Source organism: Vespa mandarinia, chromosome 5 (assembly GCF_050613455.1).
Source record: "Vespa mandarinia isolate Hongniang chromosome 5, ASM5061345v1, whole genome shotgun sequence".
Taxonomy (NCBI): Eukaryota; Metazoa; Arthropoda; class Insecta; order Hymenoptera; family Vespidae; genus Vespa; species Vespa mandarinia.
The window spans coordinates 8,644,625-8,664,481 of record NC_140814.1 but is presented as its reverse complement, the minus strand read 5'-3'; the positions used below and the strand labels follow the sequence as shown (position 1 = coordinate 8,664,481).

The window sequence follows — 19,857 nt, the reverse complement described above, 5'->3', positions numbered from 1 at the left end:
CAAAAATCACGAAATCGAATTCGAAACTCGTAAAGTAATGCTTCGTGTTAATCGAGTTTGCATTAATTAATTAGTAAAATTAAATTCGTATTGTCTTCTAGGCGAGAGAAAAATGAAAAATGAACAAAAAGAGAAAAAAAGAAAAAAAGAGAAAAAAAGGAAAAATAATGTAAAAAAACGTGTTTCGAAACGATTTACAAGGACTCACCGTTCTTGTAAGGACGATTTTGCATGATCGATAGGTTCGAGATGTTTCGTTAGAAAATTTTGCTTTTCCTGGGAGAGGGTCCTCCGCGTGAGAGACACCGTCACTAACTAAAAGCCTAAACTACACTGGCAGCAAGCACCGAGAGAGTTATATGTAACCGAGCACGACGATCGTTCTCGCTCGGTTTCATCCTCGTCTCTTCGCCTCTATTTAGCCTTCTCTCATCTTTTCCAACCACGATCACCTCTCTTTCTATTTCCCTTTCGTTCGTAAAGCTCGACACCTACGCATTCTCAAGCACGCACGTGTGTACACATATCTACATATATATATGCATACGTATATACAGATCGTTATGTCTACGAACACGTAATATCTCGAACGTGTGGTCGACGTGTCGTAGAAAACGTCGCTTTGTACATGTGTGTGTGTGCACGCCTGTCCCTCTCTCTCTCTCTCTCTCTCTCTCTCTCTCTCTCTCTCTCTCTCACTCTCTCTGGCTGTCTATCTGTATCTTTCTTTCTCTCATTCTCTACCTACGTGTTCGTAAGATATCCTATCGTGAAATTACCTAGAGCCAAGTCTGCGACGTACGTTGAATAGACTCCAACCTCCTTTTCTCCTGTGATCCGACAAATTCCCTTTTTTTCTCCACTTGAGTAGAATTTTGCTTTTCCGATCTGCATTGTTTTTCTCAAATCTATTTTTCTTTTTTTTTTTTTTCTCTAAACGATGAAATTCATTCTAATTCATATTGATTAAAAATATTCTAATTATTCTATCCCACTAATATTTGTATAAACTGTGCCAATCAATTGAATTTGAAGAGAAAGAAGGGATATAAAAGATAAAACTACAACGCAATTGTTTTTTAGAAAATAAAAAAGTTTAGTATTTCCTCGTCCATTAGGGAAAAATAAGATTGGAAGGAGTATAATTTCTAACAATAGTATCGAGTGGGACGAGGTCTGGTACTAGAGGAAAGAGGAAAAAAAAGTTAAGAAAGTAAAAGAGGAGGAGGAGGAGGAGGAGGAGGAGGAGAAAAGAGGAGATGGCAGGTGGTGGGTAAGAAAGGGAAGAAGACAGAGTAGAGAGGCACTACTATCGGGAGCGCCTAGGGGTTACGAGTCACCAGCACGAGTAGCCGGCGAAGGAGAGTCGCGAATCGTGAGGGTGGCTTTCCGCGTCCCTATCGATCGACGCCTGTGCAGTGAGCAACCCCTCGGTGCCGAGCGTCGACCGTGTAAAGCCCAGGGAGACAATCTCCTCTGGTTCGCGCGTCCTGCTGCGTTCTACGTCTCCTTCTACCTAGTTCGAGTTAGCAACATCCTCTACTTCTTTTTCTACGTCTTTGGATTTGGATTAGTCCTTTTTCTCGTGTGTTCTCACGATTTATCTTTCTTTCTTTCTCCCTTCCTCCCCTCTCTTTCTTTGTACTTACCTCTTGGCGAAGAAAAAAAAAAAACTAGAAAGTAGAATTTTCTCATACTTCGATCTCCTTTCCAAAGGAAAGTAAAAGAAGAAGAAGAAGAAAATTGCCCAGTGAAATGTATATCCGAGGTGAATATTCGTGTGTGTATATGTATACAGTGTATTTGAATGGTGGTTAGAGTGTGTCTTTCTCAATATATTTCGTTTTCTTCGCTCATAGGTATGTATTATAAGTGATTTCGTTGTTGTTGTTGTTGTTGTTGTTGTTGTTGTTGTTGTGATTGCGAAATTAGAGATAAGAGCTTTTACGCTCTTCGATTCGAATACTGTCCGAATTTGAAACATTGGTACAACCGGTTAGTCGAGAGTGAAACAGAAGTATAACAGATGTTTAGCGAATCAAAATCCACTTTGCACGTTCGATTTAATTGTTTACGTTTAGAACACATCGAGCGTGGACGAATAAATTGTTATCAACCAAGGGCCGGATCGCGAAACGATTAACCGTACTCGTGGTTACTTTATCGGTACGCTTGTTAGATTTATATAATAGTTTATATGGGAGTACTGTATACGTGTAACGAAGAAAAGTGGGAGGAGAATGGTGGTGGAAATAACGAGCTAATCGATTTCGGCGAAATGCTATTTTACTAGATTTCATGTAATCTCAACTTTAAGCTGTTAATAAATCTACATCCGTTGAATATATTTATTCGATATTATAGAACTTGTAGAAAGTTCAAAGACAGCAAAGTTATTGTCTTGACTCGCTTATGGCTCTCTATTAGATCGGATAATGAAATTATATTCTAGAAATAGCCGCTTCAGACGATGCTCGACTACTTATATTAGAGGTCGTTTCTCTTTAGAACCATCGAACCTAAGACTCTCGAATACCGACTGTCAGACGTCTTTGACCATTTCCACTTTGCCGCTTGAACGAGAACCATTCACGATTTTACTACACGGTGTATACGAAATTGTCGAGTCATAGGTACGATCGAATAGTACAATAAAATAACCACTGGGACGACTTCGCCGTATGACAAAATAACCTCCAGTTGCTATTTCCCCTCCCACTCTTTATATTCTCGATATACAAAGCTATTCTTCCGTACCATCGGCTGAATCATTCATGCACCAATGACCATGAAAACTAGACTCTTGGTTCGTCGATCCGGATCGAAGTATCGATTCGAAGAAAAGTTCGTGAACCTTGAAACCCCTCTTCGAGATTTAACGACTTGGTGAAAAGAAGATCAGAAATGAAAATGTTGATTATACCAAAATATAGACACCGGCCTGTTTCTTCTAAATCAAATCCTTCAAAAATCGAAAGTTTTAATCTAGAGAGAGAGAGAGAGAGAGAGAGAGAGGGGGGGGGGGGGCTTTTAGCTACTTTTTTTTGTAAAATATATGATTTGAATGAATCGTAATATTTGATTTTATTGAAAACGATAAAACTTACAATATTTTCCTATAGAAACTCACTGTCTTTTTCCAAGCGAGATTTATGAAATTGTCAAGTGATTAATCGATTCCTCTTTTTCACGAGCAGATTTCACGTTTTCTTTGCTCGCCAACGATTTCGATACTTTCTCTCCTGTCTCCGCACGCGAGTCGTCAATTTCTTGATAGTAGCAATTCTATCGGTTTTACTCTTCTTTCTATTTCTTTTTTTCCTTCGACAACCAGTTGGTATGATTAGATCACGGAATCGATGCGATTAGATAATGTTTCACTCGTAGTTAAGACGTGAAACTGGACGCGAAGGTGTTACGGCTTTATTGATAACAAGCTAAATACATCTTCTTTTTCTATAGAGATTATCGGATTCAAGAAATTCTTTTTCCTTTATTTCATTGAAATACGATAAGAATGCAGGAGTGAACAATCTAACACAAGTGCCAGGTATGAAGAATTGAGTTTGTAAGGTGTTTATCAACATCTCTTGATAGTAATCCTTCAAAAATTGCTAATTTAATTTTTTTTCACTTTATTTCTTTTCTTTTTTTACCTTAGATCAAATACTATTCGTATAATTTTTTTTCGAATAAAACTAAACGATGTACGATCCATTGTAATGGATTCGAGTTCGTCGAATAGGGTACATTAAGTTGTTAAAATATGGATGAATTCTGCAAGACATAACAAAGGCTTAAACAAGTCGCATTATGCGTTTGTCTCGATTAGCTCCGTCTGTAGTTTCCCTGTGTACTTAATTTAATTCTACTCGTTTAAACGTTTCGCACGAATCCATCAACAAAAACGAATCAAATTCGCAAAGTTTCTTCTATTCAAAAAAAAAAAAAAAAAAAAAATAACACTGCATTTGGTATAATTAAAAAAGAAAACAAAAAAAAGAAAAAAGAGAAAGAAAAGAAATACTATAAATTCTACCACAAAAAGAAATATATATTTCTTTTTCCCTTCCTATAAAAATATACTTTTATTTCGTCGAAATATTGAGGAAAATGAGAAAAAGGGACTAATAAACTATTGATAATTCGATTATCTTGTTCTTCAAGAAGATTCAAATTCATTTTGACGTTTATGTATGTGATAAAAAATAAAAAGAAAAGTAAAAGAATTGGGATGTCACGAAAACAGCAGATTGTTGTAGCCTGGTAGTACATGACTTGCTGTTTTGCGGTTAGATAATATTTCTCTTGTCTCTCGTTGATGTGCAAAGAGGACTGTGGGGAAGAGAGAAGAAATCTATGAAACGGAAGAATAGAAAAGAAAGAGAGAGAGAGAGAGAGAGAGAGAGAGAGAGAGAGAGAGAAAGAACGCGCGCGCGCGCGCGCGAGGAGGAAACGACGAGACCTTTTCTTGCATGCGGTGCATTTCAGTTGCCGCGTTGCGTTCTACTGTCGCGTTGAAAACTGTTCTTCGTTTTTCATCCATCTTTCTATAACTTTTTCTTAATCAATCAATCAATCTTTTTTATCGACCACGTGAAAGTGTCTTCTTAATGATTATTGTGCATCACTATAAATGATAGTAATGATAAAAAGTAAAGTAATATTTCGATCGAACGATTCCGATAAAATAAATAAAAAACGAACGTTATCACGACGAGTCAATGAGAAAAATTATATGCCACCTAGTATATCTGTATCATTTTGTTGTTTTTACGATAAATATGCCAAATTTTTCACGCATCTCGAGAACACGTAGAAATTATTACGAACGATTGAGCGTTCTATTATAAAATAGAATATTAACTTTTAAAAACAATAATTGTCATATTCATTGCAAACGTTCGTCATGTGCCAAGCAAATTTCATATTTTGTAAACTTTCGCAAAGTAGAAAAGTATATCGAAAAAAGAAAAAAATTGTTCGTGTTCTCATACTTTTCATTGTTTTTCTTTGGTTTCAGAGAAAAATATATAGAAGAAACTGATGACAATAGAAACGAATGCAAAAATCGAAAGTATTTTTCTCAAAGGAAAAAATAAAGAAGTAAACGTTTCGTTGCTTCGATTAGATTCGGTGAGGATACACGCGATAAATTAACACGGCGAAGATAAGTGGAACGATCGAGACGTGAGTGGAGGAGCAAGGTCACGGATAAACGAGGAGCTCGCAAAGTGTTACTCGAGTGGGAAAGAGCTTGTTTTCTTCGCGTCGATGGACGTTAGCAAGGTTCTTTATTACGAAGACCGTTCACCGTCGGTGTCGCGTTATTAAAATAGACGACGTAGTCGAGTGAATCTTGAAAGGACGGTTCATTCGGCTCGACTTGGCCCAGAAACGATGGTCATCGTGGCAAAAGCGTTCAACTTGATAAGACCCTGCATGATTCACGAGCGAAATTCGAACGGTTGAGGGGGAAAGGATAAGAAAAAGGAAGGTGAAATAGAAAGGTGAAATAAAGAAAAAGTAAAGAAAAAAGAAGAAAAGAAAAAGGAAAATAAAGAATGTCGGAAAGCGAGACGAAACCAGCCTCACCGGTGCCAAACGTTTGCACGCAAGGTTGCAACAGTCTTATCACCGTACAATGTCCAACGCTTCAAGTGACATCGCGCATGTTGCGTTCGCCAAGTCACGAAAGTGTCACCACCGATATTTCCCTCTTCAGTGTATCCTCGATAGCGAGCGAATTACGAGGTGCCAACAGGTTGGTCACCTTCAAGTCGTACAGCGATGTGCAGCTAGCTGGACGGGGACCCTCGCCGAAACCCGATCGGCAAATTCAGGGTAACAGGTGGGTGAACATTCATTGACCCATTCATGAGATCTGTCATGTGCAGAGCAGAATAAAAATAATGGGCTTGCTCTACTCATCAATATGCTTTATTCGAAATGTGTCATCATTAGCGATACTTTTTCTCAATTACTCCTTTGGATGAATTTGTATTTGTCAATATGACGTACGCGTTGAATGACACGCAACCCTAATTCATATTCGCATACTAGACGGTCCATATAATTGGAATTATTAAATATTAAGTTTAATGAAAAAGTCTGAAACGTACGTTATATTAACGATAGCCTATCATTTTGTCATATCCCACGTAGCTAAGAATCAATTTTATCTGACGTTCAGACCAGCCGATATTCCGGAAATTCTTTGGTTCGAGGAAGAGAACGATCTGATCCGCAGTTGCGGTGTTCTCTCCTCGGCACTGGGTCTTCGTAAAAGCTTCAGTACGAGCGATGTCTCGCAATTACCAAGCCCAGACGCATCTGTACCAGCTGGACTTCGTTCGGCCGTCTCAGCATTGGCGCTCGATACCCAAAGAAACAATCTACTTTTGGAACACGCGAGGCTCGATCATGCCTCGAGATCCTGTAGCACGTGGGTCGCTGTTGGTGAACCCGTAGCGAGTACCTCTCAACTTCCGAGTCCTCACGGTGGTGCAGCGCAAGAACAGCCGCAACAATCATCGAGCTCTCACTCGTCTGCACCTCAGCCACCACCAGCTCCACCACCACCACCGATACCCTTTACCGGTGCCGATCTCATTAGGTCTGTCAATAAGAAGGTTCGACAGAATTATATACGCCGAAGGTAGGTTATAACTATATACAATTAAGGTTATGTTCGGTCCTCTTTTAATCTTACTCGAAAATCGATATCATTCGTTTTAACGAAGAAAATTTGTGAGATCGTTCGAGGTTAGAAGAGATTAAGCCTCAAGATATTTTCTAAATAAGCGAAACTTACAAAAGGAAAGAAAAAGTAAAAACGTGTTCTAGGATTTAAGAGAAAACTATTTAAGAGAATAATATTTTCTATAGAATATCGACATTGAAAGGAATTTTATGAAGAAACTAACAGACGAATCTAGGACGCCTGAAGAGTATCCAGAGTAACCTAAAATTAGAGATGTTTACACATAAAAGGAATGTATCCTTGAAACATTAATACGATTCATGCTCCTCAGGTTGCTGACGACTTATCGAGCTCTCGAACGACTATCTCAAAGTGAATTCAACTTGGATCAATTGGAGGCAGCGGCAAGTGCGGCACAAAATACACCAGGTACGACATTGCTCGTACCTGGTACTACTTCAGGACTTTCTGGTACATCGATAATCGGTCGGAAGGAACGGAATCATGCCTTGACCGTCAGAGACGTCGAAAGGGAACGTGGTAATCAATTATCCAAGTACGAGAGAAACATGATGATCTTCAACTGGCTTCACACCCTCGATGATACAGCGATCGTCGACAGTGTCGAATAATCCTAATCGATTGATGATAATCGACTTATCAAAAGCACCTATGGCGCTTACCGATCACGGACTAATCGGCATTGACGGATTATTTCTATCTTCTTCTTCTTCTTCTTTTTTGTTTCTTTTTAATATTCGTTGTTCCGTTTACCTTTCTTAACCTCTTCTTTCTTTGACTTTTAAATCTCGATTTAAGGTACACACACACACACGCGCACGCACACACACACACACACACACACACACACACACACACACACACACATATACATAAATAAAATCGAGATGTAATTTCGTAAACGGAAGATCTTTCCATAAAGGAATAAAAGTTGTTACAGTGCAAAGATATGGAAAAACGAAAAAAAAAGAAAAAAGAAACTGATTGAGAGACGTCCGTCCCCTCTCGTCCAAAGATATATCACATTAAATAGATAAAAGACAAAATAAAGCAAAAAAAACAAAAAACAAAAAACAAAAAAAACAAAAAAAGGAAATAATTCCGGCGAACATATCCGAACAATCGGTCGATCGGAACAATGTGTACGAAGATAATGATTCACTGATTCACCAAGTGCACGCACCTAGAGCCATAGAATGTTGAGACTAAAAATGCGACATCACGATCTATCTCATTTTTATTATACTTATACTTATCGTCGATGCAACGACAGAGTATGTGATGATATATTTTCCATTTTTCTTATTCGATGACAAATTTTCTCTGTTTTTTCCGTCATTGACAGGATGAAATTGAAAAATGAAAAGGAAAAAAAAAGACAAAAGATACATAATGCAACATTGATTATTGTCGTTGCATCAGTGATATAGTATAGCGAATCTAGTGTAGCTAAACTCTTATCTTTTTTTTTTTTCAGTGTTATACTTTATCCAAAAAATGAACAGAACCGTTGATAGCGTCGTTGCTCGACTGCTACTAATATATTACAAAATTCAACTATATAAGGAACAAGTTTTATTATTTTCTTTCTTAGAAGCGGAGATTTCGATTAATCGCGTCTCGCCAGGTGTTCAGGATAAGTATTAATTAAGTTACAAGAAATCGTAACGCTAAAATTGAAGAGAGATCGCAACGAGCTTTTGAGAACTTTCTTAACGAGCCTCGATACGTTTACTTTGGCATATCCAAACGATTTGTCGTTTTACCAACAACAAATTTATACATTTTCTACAGTAAAAAAGGGAAAAGAAAAAAAAAAGAAAAAAGAAAAAACAAGACGAACACATTTTTGTATTTAGTTTGATACAACAAGATATTTTTCTATCTATTATGCAAATCAATATATTGACAGGTACTATCACAGAAAACACGAAAAGCTCCCTGCGATCTGCCTTCGGTTTAATAATACGTGTTCCTATCAAAGCCTTAACAGTCAAACATAAATAGTGAAACCAAAATAAAAAGAAAATATAAAAAAATAAAAAAAAGGAGAAAGAAAAAATAAATCCCCCCCGCCCTCCACAAAAAAACTGTAACCTTTGGAATTTACTTTTATACTAATTCTCTCACCGTTAAAAACCGACCGATTAATAGACTTCGCTTATAATACGCAAATAATTATCAGTATTATGCGTCATAACACACAATAAACACCTACACGTACTAACGAGAAGATTTATATACACACACACACATATATATATATATATATATATATATATATGATATGTATATGTGCGTATACCTATACATTCCTGGGGTTGTAAACGATGAATGCGTGATTGGAATAACGTACGCTTTCCTTCTTATATTATATATTTAACGTTTCTTCCAAATGTTACATTTGTGAGTCTCGCAGTACATCCTTTACCCGGTGATTTCACATCGGATGGTATGGAATCCTAATAAAATCGCAGAATCTATTATACATAGAAAAGACTTTATTTAACCTATATTAGAAAGATACAATGAAATTCAGCAACCTCTTTATTCGGATTCAGAAGCAGAGCTTGCATCCGATTCATATTCACCAACGTTGATTGTAAATTTGTACTCTTGATCGCATCCTAAATAAGCGTCGCTCATGAAATATAAAGTATACGAATGTTGTCCTGGTGCCGGTGCAACAAAGTCTAACTTTACTTTAGCTTTTTGTTGCAAAGTTAGTCTCTTGATGGAGAGTAGAGAATTGGTTTTGGGATCACCGATGACAACCCACCAACCTTCTTCACGCTTTTGTGGGAAGAAAGGTGCCACCACTGGGCCGGTCACTTCGTCTTCTCTTTCGAGCTGAACGATAACGTTAACGGTACCGCCACTGTGCAATTTATCCTTGTCCTGAACCTCGTAGGACATTTCGATGTTGGGATAACGATTACAGAATTTAGCAACGTCCGCCATTTGTGCATCGGTCAGCTGTAAAAGTCTATTTCTATCGTCGAATTCTAATTCTATTACGTCGAAAACGGTCTCGACGCTTTTCTCTGTGCATCGTTTGATCGTTTCAGAGGTAAAGTGGGGTAATTGTTTCAGGTAAGAATCCTTCGACCACATGGCTTGCGTTACCATCTGTGCTAATTCCATAGCTGCAACGGCTGGTGTCAACCAACCTGAAGAGCTAAGGACATCGACGCAAGCTTGTATCAATCTAACCGCTTTGCTCAAAACTAATTCCGTGTCCTTTTGTAATTCCGGACCTAATTGTATCCTAGAGAGATGAGCTTGTAAGAGTAATTGAGCTTTCACGTGAGGATCAGCCATTCTTGTCGCTTGAGGTGCATGAGGAAGTCGCGCTGCTAAACTTCTCAACAAATTCTCTTCTCGTTGTCTAACTGGAACCGTTTCGTACTCCGCGGCCGCCGATATAATCTCCAGGAGACCGCGTATCTTCGTTTTGTTGTTCAAGGATAAACTAAACAATTCTATGGTAGCATAATTGATGTAATAATATGCAGCGATCATTCCAAGATTCAACGGTAATGTATCCATTTCGTCCTCGACCGCGACACATTTGGCCTGTTCGAGATCGTTCAACGTAGTTTCGACTAATTCGGATAGGTGATCGGACAAATGCCTATGCGTGACCCCTTGCAATCCGTAATAATTTGGATTTTGAGTAAGTCTCCTGTAGAGGAATGTCCATGTTAAATAATCGACCGCGTCTTGCTTGTTTTCTATCGTCTTTGTAACAATTTCGGCGTTAAAGTGATCGTGCAATCTGTGATCCAAGTGACTCTCCACTGGGAGCGGTTCGTTTAAGAACTTTTTGAAGAAATCCTTCTTAGAACTTTGACAAAGGAGCACGCACTTGGCATCGTCGTCCTCGAGAGGTCGATTAGCTCGTGCTACCATTTGCAATACGTCCGTTATCGGATAATCCTCGTACGCATGAGTTTTGCCGTTGTAACATTGAGTGTCCATCACTACTACCAAGTGGGAACTAATGGATAAACTCCAGCATAGATCTCTGGTTGCCACTGCTACTTGAATGGCATCGCTGTCGAACAATTGTTCGACTAAACGTCTATCATCCGCAGATAATCCTTCATGCAAATAAGCTATACCTTGAGACAAGGTCTCTTTCAACGTTTTATCCGTCATTCTATCCAAGAAGGGCTTGATATCAGCTTCCTCGGCATGGAAGAATCTCGATGGAGCACCCTCTGCCGCTGTGAACGTTAACAAATCGATGGCTGTTAATCTCGCCTGTCGACGAGTTGGTACAAAGACGATAACAGGCTTGTGAGCGGCGTGTCTCAATATCGCGTTATACACCGGTTTGGCCATAGCAGCCAATCTGGAGGCGTTGTGAGTGATGTTAATTCCTTGAACGTGTAATTCCAATGGTACGGGTCTTACCGACGGATGGAAGTTAAAAGTTGCCGCAGCTGGTGCACCCAACCATTGCGCTGCGTCCTTAGCATCGGCCAACGACGCTGAAAGAGCTACTATTCTAGTCGGTTTATCCAACTGTGAAGAGATGTATCTCGCTCTGGAACAAGCAACTTCCAATACAGGACCTTCCTCTCCGCCGATCAATTGCAATTCGTCCACAATAAATAGCTGAATATTTTGTACGTTTTTTCGTTGTTTCCATCTTCGAGAAAGCACGTCCCATTTATCAGCAGTCGTTATCACTATTTGTCCTTTGGCAAGTAATTTCAGATCCGTTCCAGTTTCTCCAGTCAATAAAACTACTTTTCTGTTCAGTTGTTGGCCAAACTTTACTAGCCAATCGGCATAAACCAGTTCGGCTAATGCCTCCTTGCTGACCATGTAGACGCATCTGCCTTCTTGATTTTGTGTCAACAAACGAAGTACCGCAAATTCGGCAATTGTAGTCTTTCCAGATCCGGTTGGTGCACCGACAAATACGTTATCGTCGGAATTGTATACCGCATTGAATACTTGCGTTTGTATCGGATTAAATTGCGGAAATTTGTTGGCATATAAATTTTCGAATTTTGCATTTCGCAATGCGGTAATTGGTAAAGGCTGAAGATCTAGCAACTCCGTTGGCGGTAGATTCTTTTCTGGCAATATAAGGTGTCTAAAGCTTACGGGTAATTGGGTCTCAGCGCCGATCCATCTGTCCGATACTACGCGTAAGAAATACTGCGGCGGTAAGGGTTCGAAAACTGGAACGAAGAATTTGATCAAGTGCTCGTCGGTCGCGTATTTCGCTTTCAAAAGGAAATATTCGTGATGTAGTATGACCTCGGAATCGACGTCCTCGACGAGAATCCAAAATGCTTCGGAGGCACCGTGTACTTTCTCGTCCCATTGAAAGTCAGGCGTGATCGTTAATTCGACCCGTAAGGTAGATCGCGTGATCGGCTGAATATGCGTCGACAATTCCAATTTTGGAAACTGACGGACATATTTATGAATGGTTTTGCCCAATTTCGGTGAACGTATCATTTCACCGGTTTCATTTGGTCCGAGATCATACAATCTTTCCCACGGCATGTTTTTCTTCTCTATTTTCTTGACTATTTCCTCGGGCATCTTTCGGAATTGTCTTAAAAGTGACATCGATTGCCACATTCTACGATCTATCATCTTGCACAAGGATAAACATTTATCCGCTAATTGGGCCCATCCGCGAAACAATACTATTTCGAATATAGCTCGCATTAATCGCGTTGCCGATTGCGTAACTAACATCATGTCGGACATCAGTGCAAATCCTTCTAATTTTAATTGTGATATGTATGCCTGCAACAATACGTTCACTTTAGCACTAGGCTCTTCGATGCTTTCCTTAACCGGTATAGGTACCCTCTCCATTAATTTTTGCAATTCCAATTTCTCTTCCTCTCTGACGTTGATATTTTTGAATTCGCTGGACAAAGAGAACACTCGGAATAATTCGATCTCGCTTAATGTACGCTTGAGAAGTTGATTGTACGTCGACATTGTTTCGTGAGTGCAATAATAATGCGAAGCTATTCTACCTAATTCGGTTGCTTGGAAATTTCCCGATTTACGATCGTACTTAATCAAACCACTACGGTCTAACGCAACCGCGGCAGAATGAATCAAGTCCGCTCTATGTAATTCCAATAAAGGATCTTCTCTCAATTTGTCATGACTTATTCCATAGAGATTGGGACAACGCGGCATTCTTACGTACAAATACGTGTAACCGAGCCAGGTTACGGCATCTCTAATATTTTGTATGGTTCCTAATACTATCTCTGCGTTTAACATATCCGGTAGCTTGCTGATCAATTGCGATTCGATCGGTAATTGTTGATTTAGAAGGGACAAATAGTATTGTAGCTCGCTATGATTGGTAATTAAAATTCCTTCGCCTTTGGTGTCATACTGTGGACGGCCGGCTCGACCTAACATCTGTAGAACGTCCAAGGCACCTAATTCGACCCACCTGCCTTTTTCTGGATTATACACTTGTGTACCCTTGATAATGACCGTATGAGCAGGTAGATTAACACCCCAAGCCAAAGTAGCGGTTGAAACGAGGACTTGTATGTGCCTATCGGCAAAAAGATCTTCGACCAATGTACGATCTACTCTGGTCATACCGGCATGATGGATGGCAAATCCGTATGGCAATAAATCCTTAAGCTCTTGATTCTTCACTTGCTCCGCTTCGCTCCTTAATACCTCCATAGAAGCGGAACCTTCTCGAAGAAATTGGCCTAAGGTATCTTTTTCTAAACACATGTCTCTGATCGCACGTGCAGTTTTACCGGTCTCCTTGCGAGAATGCACGAATATCAATACCTGATTCCTACCGGCGTGTTCCATTGTTTTCTCATAAACTATCTCATTCATAACTTGAAATCTTTTCAATGCTTTTTTCTCGGTCACGCCAATATATTGTTGTTCCAAGGCAACCGGCCTGAAACTATTGTCAAAATAGAAAAGGCCTGTTTCCATTTTTATACGCAGGAACGTGGCAACGTCTTGATAATTTGGCAACGTAGCCGAAAGACCTACAAGCCGAACGTCTTCCTGCGTAGTTTCAATGTTCCTGATCGTTCTTGCCACCAATGCTTCCAATACCGGTCCTCTTTCGTCATGCAACAAATGAATTTCATCGATAATAATTAACCTTACTAACGAGGTGAACGTCTTTTCGCCACCTTTACGCGTTATAATATCCCATTTTTCCGGTGTGCAAACAATTACTTGCGTCGCGGCTATTTGTTCTCTGGTTAATTGATGGTCTCCGGTCAATTCCGAAACTGTTAAATTATAAGTCGACAATCGTTTTCCAAAATTACCAACCATTTCTTGTACAAGAGAACGCATTGGTGCTACATAAATAATTTTGAACTCGTCCGCGTTTATTGTGCCGTCTGCATTAATGTGTTTACCGATTTCACGCATCATACATAGAAGAGCAACGTTTGTTTTTCCAGCCCCAGTAGGAGCACACAGTAATAAATTTTCATCGCTTTCCAACGCAGTCTGATATAAACGACTTTGAATTCTGTTTAATGTCTTAAAACCCTCAAAGGCAGGTTGGACGTATTTTGGCAAATCTTCGATCGGTAAAAGTTTCTCGTTCTCGCCAAATGGTTTGGGTTTCAAAGCAGGTACATGAACTTCTTCGTATCTAGAAATATATCAAATAAAAAGAAATTATAAATTATAAATATAAATGCGTATATATGGTCAATCTTACGAGTTTAAATAATATACAAAGGCACAGGAATTGTTCTAAAAGTTGGTCGACATTTTTTCAAATGAAATTAGGTCGACATTTTTTTTTTATTTATTCCTCAATGTAAACAGAAAACTATTATAATGCCATTTTGTTTTTTTTAAATATTGCTTAAGACCACCCTTACGGAAGTTTTTCTACAATTTTTTTTGAATCGTTCCTTCGGAAATAACAGCAATTCCATCCGTTCATTTAAATTTTCGATATCGACGGGCTACCGTAAACTTTGCTCTTGAGATAATTCCACGAATAGATTGAGTAGGGTAGGGGGAAAATTGGCCAAATGCGAAACCGAATAATTTGGAAACATAATTATATAATTATGTAACCAAACAATGTTGTTGAATCTTGTTGAAACTATACAATGTTTTAAGATCAATTCTAATTTGTCTTAATGGTGATTCCAAGAATTTATGCAACATTTCTATCTATCTATCTATCTATCTATATATATGTATATATATATATATATATATATATATATATATATCGATCTGATGAGCCCTGATAACAGCATGAGCTGTGTTGTTCTCGGAAAAGTAAGGACCAACTGCGTTGTTGAAAATTCGAAACCCATAACTTATGGGAACTAAATTGCGTTCTAATAACCGATTCGTTATTACGTTTACCGTTCTGACATCAAATAACCTTTTTCAAACTTCATAATGTTATAGCTAATAAAACATTGGAAAATCATTGGCAATTCCTGTGCCCCTTGCTGTACATACCCTTTTCTTTGTTTCCTAAAACTTCCATCAGGTAACTGACAACGCTTGTTTGCCATAAAATGACTTCCTTGTGCAAATATTAAATCCTCCAGGTCTATTAAATTTCTAGTCCCTTGTACTTGACCTCCTGGACCACCGGTATCTTCATTTTCTTCTCTTCTCTTACGCTGTGCTCTGGCTTCCATTGTTTCGTCCGCATCGTCATCCCCTTTTCCTGTATCTAATTGTTTTAAAATTTTTGCAAGTATCGGATCATCATTCATCTTATTACGTATCTTTTGTCTCTCCGATTCGGACTGCGAAGCTGCCAACATTGTGCAGTAAGCAACTAAATTGAAGAAAAGACAATTAAAAGATTAACATTATTAAATAATAGATTATATTAGTCGAAAGTAATCATGTGTATTTGCATGTTAACTTACTTGTGTGTCTATACTTTTTTAATTGTTTTATAAAATCAAAACAGTCGTAACCCAAAAGTAAAACTAATTGATTTTCACAATCACGATCATCGCTAGCATCCTTCAAAACTGTTAAGACTTCTGCTGCTCTTGCTTGAGAAACCATTGCGTCGTCGTATATTCTACTTAATCTTCTTTGGAGCCAATACGCATCTATATCAAGGGGATGCAATGGTTTCTCCTTTTTCATCTCTTCTGCGCCACCTAACTAAAGAAAATAAATATAATAATTCATTAAAGTCGTAAATAATAAAATTGTACGTATATTAATTATTATATTATTTATCTTCTTACATTCTCAGCATGAATGGCTCTATCATCGTTAGCTTCCTCTCCTTCATCTCCCTCGTCATCATTCTCCCTAACCTCTCCATAAACGTCTTCATCGTCTTCTTCGCTGCTCTCTTCAAATTGTACGTTGATTCCATAAGTCTCATCAATATTTTCTTCATTTGTAGTACTTTTTTCATCGCTTCCAAAATCTGTTATTTTCTTTCCAAGATTCACCAATAACGCAAATCTTTCTTCGGCTAGCGAACCAAGTAACAATTCTGTTTCCTTCTTCTTTTCTCTTTCCTTTAATCTGTCATTTTTCAATACCGCCAAAACCTCATCCGCAGCACCACATAGAATGTCACGTGGTTGATCACCTAAAGCTTCTTGAATAAAACTGAGCAATACTTCATAAGTTTGACGTGTTTCTTGAGTTTTGGGTCGATAAACGATACCAACCATTTCATCTACTCCTTCAGAAAGCAAAGTGGCACCTCTCATACGTGCAAAATCATATTGTGCTTCGTCGCGCTTCTGACGTCTACAAAACATAAACTTTATTTATATTTGTAACAAATGTTTAACGTTTAATTAATTAACAATTAAATTGAATTAACATTTTTCATACTTTGCTTTTCTTTCTTCAGCTTTTCCTGGTTTCGTTCGTTGTGCTCTGTCTCCCATCCGTGTGCCATCGAGTTTCCCAACAAGGGACATAACTTCTCCTGTAGCTTCATCTCTGCTACGTCTTTCTATTAGTCGAACGTCTGCTTGTAAAACTAAATTTGAATTCTAGAAATAGACATAAGGTTTATTAGAACGATAACATTTTTAATGTTTAATAACACATTTACGAATGCACATTACGAATGCAAACATTCCCCATAAGTAACGTTGACCTATGAGACTATTTTAAAATGGATACTTTCGTCCACGATTACGATAAATAATATTATTTAATTGTTTATTTTACTATGATATTAGATTTATATTTAAAAAGAAGATCAACTGATACTCACTGCTTTATACTCGTACTGCAACTGCCGCGCTGCTGCGTCCGCCATATTCTCTTACAATATATTGTGAAAGAGAAATCCTAATAGGTTAATCTAGAAAAAGATATAAACTGCACTTCCGAATAGTTGATATCCATCCATACACTTTACGCTTATTTTCTCATTTACAGTATTAGCATTGGTAGAGTTGTGCATAATATAAAACAATCATATCCATGAACTATTTATCCTTCTTATGGTATAACGTATTGAGTTAATGAATTAGAGATATCGATTGTAAAAAATCGATTACCGTATCGCTACCGTACTATCGATTTTAAAAATTGATAACAATTTCGATATCTCGAGGAACGATCATTCATTTCGATATTTTCAATCGATTTCGATCATTACAATTGATCGTTACTTTTCGACCATAGAGATTTTTCTTGATCGATTTTTTATTTCAATCAAGAAAGAAAGATATTAGAGTACGGACTATATATAATATATACGTATAATACATTACGTATATAATATATACGAAAATGTATCATTTGAAAATATATCCATAGTTTTTTTGTTTTATTACGAATCGCGATGTTGGCCAACCTGTCAGGAATAGTTGGCCTTCCTATGATACGAATTTGATTGGTTCGTTTGTCGTCGTCATGTTTCCATATATATTTTCGTTCGTTTTAAATTGAAAATAATTTCAAATCAACTCTTGTAGTATTTGAACATTTTTTTGAAGAAAACCTTGAAATTTTGGAAACCGATCGATTTTTTTATGAATCGATTATTTGTACGACGGTCCAAATTGATTTGAAAAATCGATTCGTTGACACCTCCTCTATTGTGAACTCCTGAAAAGGAAGGGGAAATGACCTTGTCTAGACGTTTACAATGCACAACAGAGAAAGTTCTGTGATAATGCGTATAACGTTGTATTATTAGTAAACAATATTGTTTTTTGCTCAAACAACTGATTCACTACAAATACATAAGTATAATTCGTTCGTTCTTGCCGTTGCCGTCGACAGAGACATAATTATAATCAGTTACATCTAATTGTTAACATTTTTTAATATGATTAACAAATTATTATTGATAATGAGATAATTACTTCTTACAATCTTGAAGCTTTAACGATAATTTATTGACTTTAAAAGAGAAAAATATGTTTCTTAATAATATTATCGATTAATTTTATTTCACTTTTTTTGGCCACTAGTTACGTTCTGTCGGTATAAAAGATACCTTCTACTACCACCTTTCTTCGTTCGTTTCAAACGCAAATTGTGAATTGCTTTTATAAAGGCGCATTTATAAATAACCTAAATTATACAATAATTACGCAACATTATTATTAAATGCATTAACATATCACTTTTTAATACCAAGATATATAAACACTTTCGTATTTGTTAAATGATAAACCATCTAAATAATTTATTTCGATGTAAAAATTCTCAACGTCGTTTCTATTTTCATATGAAATATTTCTTATCTAATCGCTCTTCTACCTCTCATTAGCTTTCATTAATTTTAATAATCGATACTGCTCAATAAAAATCTCCTCCGCATTTTATACTGAAGGAAGTGAGATAATAAATGTAAACGTTCAAGACGGACAAACTCATCGAGACCATAAATAAACGAGAAATTATCTACCAAGTATGGACTATATCAGGCAAGTAAGCGTATTATCAATAGGACCTATGAACTTTCCAAGATATCTTAGAAAAGTCATTCTCCCTTTTTTCTTTCTTTTTCTTTTTTTGCTTTCCTTTTCTTACGATAAATATTTTACTGATCGTTCCGGTTATTCGAATAGCCGTAACGTCAATTACGTACTCGCTCGTATAATGATAGCGACATCAACGAATCGCAAATACCTGATAAATTTGTTGTTCGATTACATCGAACGAAAGTTATGAATCTTTTAAATAAGTAAATTTATTCTCGAATCTAGAATCGAAAGTGCCCTTTTTCTTCTTTTCTTCTTTTCTTTTTTTCTTTTTTCATTCAGAAATGAAAGTCGCCAAACAACTTCATGCTTTTTTTTTTTTTCTTTTTTCTTTTTTTTTTTATAATCCGTAATTGATCCATTTTTTCTTTATCTTATCTTTCTCTCAATAATTTCTATCGCTTGCTTCCAGTAATTACAAGTACGCAATTGAGTGAATAGAAACGGGTAAATAAGACGTCGCCATATATGCCATTAATTTTACACACAGCTGTGCTTACGAGCACAGTAAGACTATATAGAGTTTGTCTCTTGTCTTTTAAAACGAGAAAAAGCAAAGTATCGACTCGAGGAATATCGTTTGCTTTTTTTTCTTTTTTTCTTTTTATTTTCTTTTTTCTTGTCGTTGATATCATTCTGCACACTGGCTCTTCACTAAAATAACGGGAATTCGAATTGTTACCGTGATGATTTCTTTTGAAATCTAAAAAGATTAAACATTTACAACTTATCCGAACGATCGTTTTTTATCAAATCGACAAAATCTCAAAGATGAACACATGCCCAACAAGATCGAGACTGTGCTTTTACGTAACGAAGTCATTGCTTTTATCTGAAATATAAAACGAACGCGAGAAAATAAAAGGAATCGTCGCGTTGGTTGACTCGGATGAGTCGAAGGCGCTATCGTATCTTTCGGTAGAAAGAAAAAGGAGAGAGAGAGAGAGAGAGAGAGAGAGAGAGAGAGAAAGGATTTTATTAAGCGTTTCAAATACCCTTGTTGGAAGTGTAAACTAAGTATAGAGGAAAATAACAAGTGTATTGCAGATAGTTAAATGTTAAGTCAAAGTCATACAACATAAAAAAGTATATATTCATTTGATAAATATCATTAATAATAATAATAAAGATAATATACGAGAAAAAGAAGAATACGAACAATTATATAAA

At 37.2% G+C, this 19,857-nt stretch overlaps 3 protein-coding genes across 14 annotated transcripts in view; 1 reads left to right on the top strand and 2 right to left on the bottom strand.

The window, feature by feature from the left end:
• The window catches only part of LOC118448430 (uncharacterized), a 36,988-nt gene extending 36,621 nt beyond the window's left edge, over positions 1–367 (bottom strand). For all 7 annotated transcript variants that reach the window (XR_014982148.1, XR_014982144.1, XR_014982145.1 and 4 more), the window contains exon 1: positions 209–367. Coding sequence is in view for 2 of the 7 variants with exons in the window: in XM_085656872.1 (XP_085512998.1) it covers positions 209–233 (25 nt within the window). In the remaining 5 variants the exon portion in view is untranslated. The remainder of the gene's footprint in view (positions 1–208) is intronic.
• Positions 368–1,336: 969 nt separating this feature from the next.
• Positions 1,337–7,577, top strand: LOC118448434 (uncharacterized). 4 transcript variants are annotated; one of them, XM_035881686.2, is made up of 4 exons: positions 1,337–1,768; positions 5,024–5,851; positions 6,194–6,658; positions 7,035–7,577. In XM_035881686.2, exons 2-4 carry the CDS (start codon positions 5,565–5,567, stop codon positions 7,333–7,335), a joined length of 1,053 nt encoding a protein of 350 aa, XP_035737579.1. In that variant the 5' UTR covers positions 1,337–1,768; positions 5,024–5,564; the 3' UTR covers positions 7,336–7,577. The 4 variants fall into 4 exon arrangements, with proteins under 4 accessions (XP_035737579.1, XP_085512999.1, XP_085513000.1 ...); XM_085656873.1 differs by having other exon boundaries at positions 1,337–1,859; XM_085656874.1 differs by lacking the exon at positions 1,337–1,768 and adding an exon at positions 3,409–3,550.
• Positions 7,578–9,074: 1,497 nt separating this feature from the next.
• l(3)72Ab (U5 small nuclear ribonucleoprotein l(3)72Ab) lies at positions 9,075–17,219 on the bottom strand. 3 transcript variants are annotated; one of them, XM_085656870.1, is made up of 7 exons: positions 17,127–17,205; positions 16,962–17,051; positions 16,571–16,734; positions 15,964–16,483; positions 15,631–15,877; positions 15,209–15,536; positions 9,075–14,372 (listed from the first exon to the last, which is right to left on the bottom strand). In XM_085656870.1, the coding sequence occupies exons 2-7, from the start codon at positions 17,004–17,006 to the stop codon at positions 9,272–9,274; spliced, it is 6,405 nt and encodes a 2,134-aa protein (XP_085512996.1). In that variant the 5' UTR covers positions 17,007–17,051; positions 17,127–17,205; the 3' UTR covers positions 9,075–9,271. The 3 variants fall into 3 exon arrangements, with proteins under 3 accessions (XP_085512996.1, XP_035737568.1, XP_035737570.1); XM_035881675.2 differs by having other exon boundaries at positions 16,962–17,219; XM_035881677.2 differs by lacking the exons at positions 16,962–17,051; positions 17,127–17,205 and having other exon boundaries at positions 15,964–16,339; positions 16,402–16,483; positions 16,571–16,612.
• Between the last annotated feature and the right edge of the window lie 2,638 nt (positions 17,220–19,857).